Consider the following 8,089-nt stretch of genomic DNA (forward strand, 5'->3'; position numbering starts at 1 on the left):
TGGGGAGCAGAGCCCAGAGCTCTAGTGCTGAGGGGTGAATGGGCCCCCTCAGCTGGTGTCATGGGGGTGCTGATCTGGGGGGCACTGGGGAGCTGTACCATGTCGTGCAGGATCTGGGGGAGGAATGGGGGGGCTGTGCATTCCGTGGGGCGTCTGGGGGGTCCGTGTCCCCATCGCAGGCCACGTGGGCTGATGCCCAGACAACGGGCGAGCGGCTGGGGTGAAAAGCTGCAGCTGTTTCCGAGGCCCCCCCGCCGGGTAAACAGGGCAGAGCTCGGAGCCGCGAGTCAACACGGCCCCGCCCGCCGGCCGCACAAAGGTGCCCGCGGCGCCACGCGGCGCTGGGCAAACACGGGATGCCTGCAGGGCCAGGCGCTGCTGGGATACTGCGTCTGCCCCCAGCGCCCTCCCGCGGCCAGCACGGGCGGGGGGCCCAGATTCCTGGGTTCTGCTCCGGGCCCTGGCTGGCTGGCTGGTGTGGGGGGCTAATGCCCCGTTCAGCCTGGGATGTGCCTGGCCCAGCCCTGGGCAGGGGGTCCCGTCTACACAACCCAGCGTGACCATGCAGGGCTGGGCCCCGGCTCTGCCACAGGCTGGCGCTGGGTGCAAGCCGGATGGCATGTAAGGGCGCTGGGGGGCCCTGCTCCCCCCCCACGGGGCCCAGCCTCCCATGTCCTGCTTCTCCCACCCCACCCCTGGGCCCTGCTTCCCCCCCCCCCCCCCGGGCCAGGAGATTACAGGCCCCCAACCTGGACTCCCCACGAACGGCCAGTGCCAGGGCAGGGGGAGCTGCCCAGAACCCCCCCTTCCCCCTGGGGCTGCGGTGCAGCTGGGCTCTAGGGCCGGGGGGAGACCCACGGACCCCGTGTGGGACCCCGGACGGCCCAGGACCGAAATTCTCTAAACATGGGGCTGGGTGGGACCCCGTTCCCCACCCCCGGCCGGCCGGCCCCCGCTGTTACTGCCCCATGGCACCCTCCCCCGCTCCGCCAATGCCAGCCTGCACCCCCAGCCTCAGCCCCCCCGCACCCCCAGCCCTGCCGGTGCCCCACACTCCGACCCCCAGCCCCGCACCCCCAGCCCCGCGCCGGTGCCCCACACTCCGACCCCCAGCCCCGCACCCCCAGCCCTGCCGGTGCCCCACACTCCGACCCCCAGGCCCGCACCCCCAGCCCCGCGCCGGTGCGCCGCGCTCCGACCCGCCGTGCGCCCGGGGCCGGGCAGGGGGCGCTGGTCGCTCGCGGATCGCGGCGGCGGCTCCGGCTCCGGCTCCGGCTCAGTCGCTCCCGGCGCCGGAGCCGAGCGGGCGCGGGAGGCGGACCGGGACTGGGACCGGGACCGGGGATGGGCGCGGCCGGAGCCATGGCGCCGCCGCGGCGCCTGAACGAGTCGCTGCCCGGCCCGCGGGAGCTGCCCTGCGGCGGGGCCCCCGGCAACGCCTCGGGCTGGAACCGGAGCCTCGGCGACCCGCTGCGGAGCCCCCCCGGCCCCTCAGGTGAGACCGGCCCCCCCGCGCCCCCGCCCCCGGGGAGACCGACCCCCCCCGCGCCCAGGTGAGACCGGCCCCCCCGCGCCCAGGTGAGACCGGCCCCCCCCCCCGCGCCCGGCAGACCCCCAGGACCCGGTGGGACACGGGCCCACTCGGGATCGGGGCCCCCTATGGGGGTATCTGCACCTCCCCCCCCCCGTCCGGCTGCCTGTCACTGAGCGGCGGGGCCGGACTCCTGGGTTCCGCCATTGGGACCAGCGCTGGAAGGGTTAACGCTAGATCCACACACACACCCCCCAGCCCGCCTGGACCTGTGGGGCCGGCCCTGATCCTGGCCCGATCTCCTGACCACCACCCCCACCCTGCCCTGGCCACTGTGACCCACACAGCGAGGGGGGATGGGCAGGAGCGGGGCAAACAGGCCACCATGTGCCCCATGTGCAGCGGGCGGGTTCCAGGCTTGGGGGGCAGGGACCCCCCAGGCTGAGCCCCAAGGACGAGGCGCCCGCGATGCTCCCTGCTGGCGTTCAGGCCAGACCCTGGGTCCTGTCCCCCGGGGCCACGCCGTCCTGTGCCTGGCTGCCCCATGTGTCATACGCCCTGTACTGCCACCAGCTCCGGGGGATTCTGCATTCACTCCATGCAGGGTGGTGGCTGGGCAGAGGGTGAATCCCAAGGGCCCTGGCACCGCGGCTCCCGCCCGCACCCCCTAGGTCTGGGGCAGGGACCCTCCGGCTCTGTGTCCAGGGCTCGGGCGTTTATCATACCCGGGGCTTGAACGTGAGAGACTGTCCCAGCCCTGCCCCAGCGGTGCCGGTGCCCCCCACTCCCGACCCGCAGCCCCCCGCAGCCCCCCCCCCAACTGCAACCCCCTCGTAGCTGGTGCTGGGAACCCCTCATTCCGGGAGCGGGCTGGGCATCCCAGTGTCTGTCCAGGGCAGTGTCTGTCCACCCCTCGATCCAGCCGCCGGCTCTCGACAGCGGCAGACAGCCCGGCTCGCTGCTCTGGCCCAGGACGCCTGGGTTCTGCCCCGGCCTCGCTGGGCACGGGTCCGCAGCAGGGAGGGAGAGGCTCCCAGCTCCTGTCCGGCGCCGCGCTGGCCCAGGCGCCCCGTCCCGTCCCGTCCCGTCCCGTCCCGTCCTGTCCTGTCCAGGGCGGGAGTCGCTCGCCCAGGCCGTGGCAATGTCTGTCGCCTGGTTCCCCTGGAATGTGCCCGGCTTCGTCCTGCCTGGCCCGCAGCCGTCTCGCCCGGGGCCGGACGCGCCGAGATCCCGGCCCCTCTCGCCGGGCGCCATTTCCTCCAGCCTGGGCTGTGTCTGCCCCCGCGTGGCGCGGGAGCTCCTGGGGGTCACCCTGGAGCCTTCGCCGCGTCCCGCTGGTTCTTGGAGCCGTGTGCGGTGGGAAATCTCCTCCTGGGAGAGGGAAGCCAGGCCTGGGCCCCCCTTTCGCCCCTTAGCAATCGAATCCTGCCTCAGCCCTTCGTGCTGCCTGGGCTCCAGCCTGCGGCTACCCAGCGTCGCGGAGCCACCGGCTCGGCACCACCCGCTTTACAGCAGGCCCTGGGCAGACCCGCCAGGGCAGGGCAGGGCAGGGCACGCGCCCTCCCCACCGCCTCCTGCTGCCCTGGCCCGGGTGCCCCCAGACCTCCTGGCCGTTCCTGCCACAGCCCCTGGCGCCAGCCGCCGGCAGGCCAGGCCAGAGGCTGGGCTGGCTGGGCCCTGGGCTGACCCCGGGAGCTGTGCGGAGGCCTTGGGTGCGTCAGAGCCCGTCCACGCTGCCCGCCTGGCGCGCTGCGCAGAGCGGAGCTGGGTTTGTCGGTCCCAGGATGTCACAGAGACAGGGGGGGGGGGATGATCTTTTATTGGATTTTCTGTTCCAGACACAGACCACACGCGCCCAGCGCCCAGCAATGCAGGGCTTCCCTTGCCCAGCGCCGTGCTGGGGGGGCAGACGCAGCGCAGAGCCCAGGGGCAGACCCGGCGGGGGGGGCAGAGAGGGGGCAGACGTAGCACAGAGCCCAGGGGCAGACCCGGCGGGGGGCGGGGGCACAGAGGGGGCAGACGCAGCGCACAGCCCAGGGGCAGACCCGGCGGGGGGGGCAGAGAGGGGGCAGACGTAGCACAGAGCCCAGGGGCAAACCCGGCGGGGGGCAGACGCAGCGCAGAGCCCAGGGGCAGACCCGGCGGGGGGCCGACGCAGCGCAGAGCCCAGGGGCAGACCCGGGGGGGGGGGCAGAGAGGGGGCAGACGTAGCGCAGAGCCCAGGGGCAGACCCGGCGGGGGGGCAGGCGCAGCACGGTGCTCAGGGGCAGACCCGGCGGGGGGCAGACGTAGCGCAGAGCCCAGGGGCAGACCCGGCGGGGGGACAGGCGCAGCACGGTGCTCAGGGGCAGACCCGGCGGGGGGCAGCCGTAGCGCAGAGCCCAGGGGCAGACCCGGCGGGGGGACAGGCGCAGCGCAGAGCCCAGGGGCAGACCCGGCGGGGGGGGGCAGGCGCAGCGCGGTGCTCAGGCTGGCGGAGCCCGGGCTGTGGGTCGTGCCGCGCTGGTCCTCGCGGGGTGTCGTGCCCGGCTGTCAGCCCAGCTCCTGCCCCGCGCCGGGGAGGCCGCGCCCGGCAGGGAAGGGCGAGTGCCGGGGGCCGAGTGGCCAGCGCTGCCAGCACAGAGCGCGGGTGGGGACCCCCATCTCCCGGCACCAGCCCCCGCTCTAACCCCGCCCCCCCCCAGCGGCTGGAACCCAGGAGTCCTGGCCCCCGGCTCGCTCGCCCGCCCGCCCGGCGGGGGTGACCCCGCGCTGCCCTGTCTCCGCAGAGCTGGACCTGACGGTGCGCATCCTGCTGTACTCGCTGATCTTCCTGCTCAGCGTGGTGGGGAACTCGCTGGTCGCGCTGGTGCTGGCGCTGAACCGGCGCCTCCGCACGGTCACCAACTCCTTCCTGCTCTCGCTGGCGCTCAGCGACCTCATGCTGGCGCTGTGCTGCATGCCCTTCACCCTGCTGCCCAGCCTGATGGGCACCTTCGTCTTCGGCCAGGCCGTCTGCAAGATCATGGCCTACCTCATGGGTGAGTGCGGCCGGCGGGGGGCTGGGGCCGGCCCGGGGGGGCTGGCGGGACTGAGGGCTGCGGGAGGCTGGCGGGACCAGGGGCCGTGGGGGGCTGGCAGGGCCATGGGAGGCGGGGGGCTGGCAGGGACGGGGTCCAGGATGGGGGGCTGGCGGAACTGGGGGCTGCGGGGGGCTGGCAGGGCAGGCCAGGGGCTGGGCTGGGGGGGTGGCGGGACCAGGGCCCGTGGGGGGCTGGCAGGGCAGGGCCAGGCTGGGGGGCTGGCAGGGCAGGGCTGGGGGGGCTGGCGGGACCAGGGCCCGTGGGGGGCTGGCAGGGCAGGGCCAGGCCGGGCCGGGGAGCGTGTGGGGCCCCGTTTCCCAGGGCGCAGCAGCCCGTGGCCGAGCCCCACGGCCCAGCCATGGCAAGGGGGTGCCCGCGGAGACGCCGGTGCCGCTGGGCAGGGGGGCAGACACGGGGCAATCAGGGCCGGGCCGGGCTGTTCTCCCGAGGCCCGGGCGCCCGGTGATGCCCGCGGAGGGCGGTGCTGGGTGTGGGCCGCGGGGGGCGCGAGGGAGGGGGCGGCTCATGGGCGCCTGCCTCTGCCCCGTCCAGGTGTGTCCGTCAGCGTCTCCATCTCCAGCCTGGTGGCCATCGCCATCGAGCGGTACAGCGCCATCTGCAAGCCGCTGCACTCCCGCGTCTGGCAGACCCGCTCGCACGCCTGCCGGGTCATCGCCGGCACCTGGCTGCTCGCCCTGCTGCTCATGCTGCCCTACGCCGTCTACAGCAGCACCGTGCCCCTGCCCCGGCCCCCGCCCGCCTGCAGCCCCCTCTGCCAGTGCCGGCACCGCTGGCCCAGCCACGCCTTCAGCCAGGCCTGGTGAGTCGCCCCCTCGGAGCCGCCGGCCCCCCGCTGCCCCTCCGCCTCCGCTGCGCCCCCCACTGCGCCCCCCTCTGCCCCCCACTGCACCCCCCGCTGCCCCTCCGCCTCCGCTGCGCCCCCCACTGCGCCCCCCGCTGCCCCTCTGCCCCCCCCTGCATCCCCCCGCTGCCCCTCTGCCCTGATGCGCCCCCCCCTGCACCCCCCTGCTGCCCCTCCGCCCCCGGTGCGCCCCCCCACTGCCCCTCCACCCCCCCTGCACCCCCCGCTGCCCCTCCGCCCCCCCTGCCCCCCTCCCGCTGCCCCTCCGCGCCCGCTGCGCCCCCCACTGCGCCCCCCACTGCCCCTCCGCCCACACTGCGCCCCCCACTGCCCCTCCGCCCCCACTGCACCCCCCACTGCGCCCCCTGCTGCCCCTCCGCCCCCACTGCGCCCCCCACTGCCCCCCCCACTGCACCCCTCGCTGCCCCTCCGCCCCCCCCACTGCACCCCCGCTGCCCCTCTGCCCCCACTGCGCCCCCCACTGCGCCCTCCGCTGCCCCTCCGCCCCACTGCGCCCCCCGGTGCCTCCCCAGTGCCCCCCGCTTGCGCCCCCCCCCGGGGCCCCATCCCCACCACGCCCCCACCCTGCCCCCCGTCCTGCCCCACCTCACCCAGCCACTAAGGGCCTTCCACGAACCCCCCAGCCCCCTTCTTTCTCACTCCCCGGCCCCTGTCCCTGTGGGTCCCGGCCCAAGGGCAGGGCTGCCCGGTCTCTGGAGCCGCGTGGCGCTGGGGGGTGGGGCAGCGCTTGGGCCAACCGGGTGCTGGGGGGAGCAGGTTGGGGGTGCCCCAGGGGAACCCGCCCAAGGCCCTGCCACAGATCCCCATGGTCCTAGGGGGCCCCTTCAGCGTGGCAGCCCCCCCAGGGGTCCCGCTCCTCCCCCGGCAGACCGGAGCTGCCCAGCCAGGCAGTCAGCTGAGCCGGCCTGCGGCGAGGCAGGGGTTCCCCCTCCGGGTGCCGGCGCCGTCTGCTGCCCCACTGACCAGCCGGCCCGGCTCTGCCAGCCCGGCGCCGTTTGTGTGTCTGCCTGAGAGCAGACGTCCTGTCCCGCACTGGGGAGCCTTGAAAACCCAGGGGAAACTGAGGCACACAGGAAATCCCCTCTTTGACACAATACCCCTGCCTCCCCCTCGGCTGCAGCGGCTCCTAGCCAGGCAGGCAGCAGGTGCTGCGCTCGCCCCCCGGGGGGGGGGGTGCTGGGAGCCAGGTCCCAGTCAGGACGGGGCAGCCGGAATGGGTGGCATGGGCCATGGCCTGCCTGACGGGGGCGGCTCCGGGCCAAGGGGGCTCCGCCGGCTCCACGGGGAGCCCCAGGCGCAGCAGGCAGGGCGAACGGCTGGGGGGCCAGACAGGGCAGGGCCCCACTGGCAGCCGGTGACGCCCAGGGGCCAGGCCGGGCAGAGGGGGTGTGACGGGCTGCGCCTGCCCACAGGTACATCCTGCTGCTGCTCATCCTCTTCTTCATCCCGGGCGTGGTGATGAGCGTGGCCTACGGGCTCATCAGCCGGGAGCTCTGCCGGAGCAGCCGCTTCGACCTGCGCGTGAAGAGCGAGGCCGCAGGTGAGTGCGAGGCCGAGGGGTCCCCGGGCCCCCATCGGGCCCCCCGCCTCCACCTCCCAGGCCCCCATCGGCCCCCCCCAGACCCCTCTTGGCCCTGTCTGTCCCCCCACCCGGGCGACCCGCCCGCCCGGCCCCTCCTGGGGGCCCTTCTCTTCCTCCCACAAGATCACCTGGGTGCTTGGTGCCCAGAGGGTGCGCGGGGCCGGAAACCTGGCTGGGCACGGCTGACGCGAGCGGTACCGGCCCAGCCGGCAGCTCCGGCAGGGGAGTTCCCGCGGCTCCGGCAGGGGAGTTCCCGCGGCTCTGACACGGGCGGCCCCGCGGCTCTGCTCTCTCGCAGGTCAGCAGAACGGCGGCGCGGAGCCCCTGGCGCCGTGCGAGGAGAGCGACGGCTGCTACGTGCAGCTGGCGAAGCCGGGCGGGGCGCTGGAGCTGAGCACGCTGGGCCGGGCGCCCCAGGACCGCGCCCGCGTCAACAGCTCGGAGGCCACGCTGCTGGCCAAGAGGCGGGTGATCCGCATGCTGGTCGTCATCGTGGCCATGTTCTTCCTCTGCTGGCTGCCCATCTTCGCCGCCAACACCTGGCGCGCCTTCGACCCGGACGCGGCCCACCGGGCGCTCTCGGGCACCCCCATCTCCTTCATCCACCTGCTCTCCTACGTCTCGGCCTGCGCCAACCCCCTCATCTACTGCTTCATGAACCGCCGCTTCCGCACGGCCCTGGCCGCCACCTGCGCCCGCTGCCGCCCGCCCCGCCCGCCCCGCGACGACGACCTGCCCGCCACCGGCGCCTCCCTCTCCAAGTTCAGCTACACCACCGTCAGCACGCTGGCCCCCACCTAGGGCGCCCTGCCGTCAGCACGCTAAACCCCCCCAGGACCTCCCCGCCATCAGCACGCTGGTCCCCCCTAGGACCTCCCCGCCATCAGCACGCTGGTCCCCCCGAGGACCTCCCCGCCGTCAGCACGCTGAACCCCCCCTAGGACCTCCCCGCCATCAGCACGCTGAACCCCCCCAGGACCTCCCCGCCATCAGCACGCTGGTCCCCCCTAGGACCTCCCCGCCATCAGCAC

At 75.2% G+C, this 8,089-nt stretch overlaps 1 protein-coding gene across 1 annotated transcript; it reads left to right on the top strand.

Moving 5' to 3' along the window:
- The first annotated feature begins 1,256 nt into the window (after positions 1–1,256).
- Positions 1,257–7,860, top strand: CCKBR (cholecystokinin B receptor). The gene is made up of 5 exons (XM_067564613.1): positions 1,257–1,495; positions 4,300–4,551; positions 5,146–5,413; positions 6,889–7,016; positions 7,357–7,860. The coding sequence occupies exons 1-5, from the start codon at positions 1,345–1,347 to the stop codon at positions 7,857–7,859; spliced, it is 1,302 nt and encodes a 433-aa protein (XP_067420714.1). The 5' UTR covers positions 1,257–1,344; the 3' UTR covers position 7,860.
- The last annotated feature ends 229 nt before the right edge of the window (positions 7,861–8,089 follow it).

Source organism: Emydura macquarii, unplaced genomic scaffold (assembly GCF_026122565.2).
Source record: "Emydura macquarii macquarii isolate MOO-44397 ecotype Brisbane River unplaced genomic scaffold, CSIRO-AGI_Emac_v2 contig_2661, whole genome shotgun sequence".
Lineage (NCBI taxonomy): Eukaryota > Metazoa > Chordata > Testudines > Chelidae > Emydura > Emydura macquarii.

Bases quoted from the DNA above. Each gene is read 5' to 3' on its own strand.
- CCKBR (XM_067564613.1), top strand. From the start codon at position 1,345: ATGGGCGCGGCCGGAGCCATGGCGCCGCCGCGGCGCCTGAACGAGTCG. The intron at 4,552-5,145 runs GTGAGTGCGGCC...TGCCCCGTCCAG, and splicing joins GATCATGGCCTACCTCATGG to GTGTGTCCGTCAGCGTCTCC. The intron at 5,414-6,888 runs GTGAGTCGCCCC...GCCTGCCCACAG, and splicing joins CACGCCTTCAGCCAGGCCTG to GTACATCCTGCTGCTGCTCA.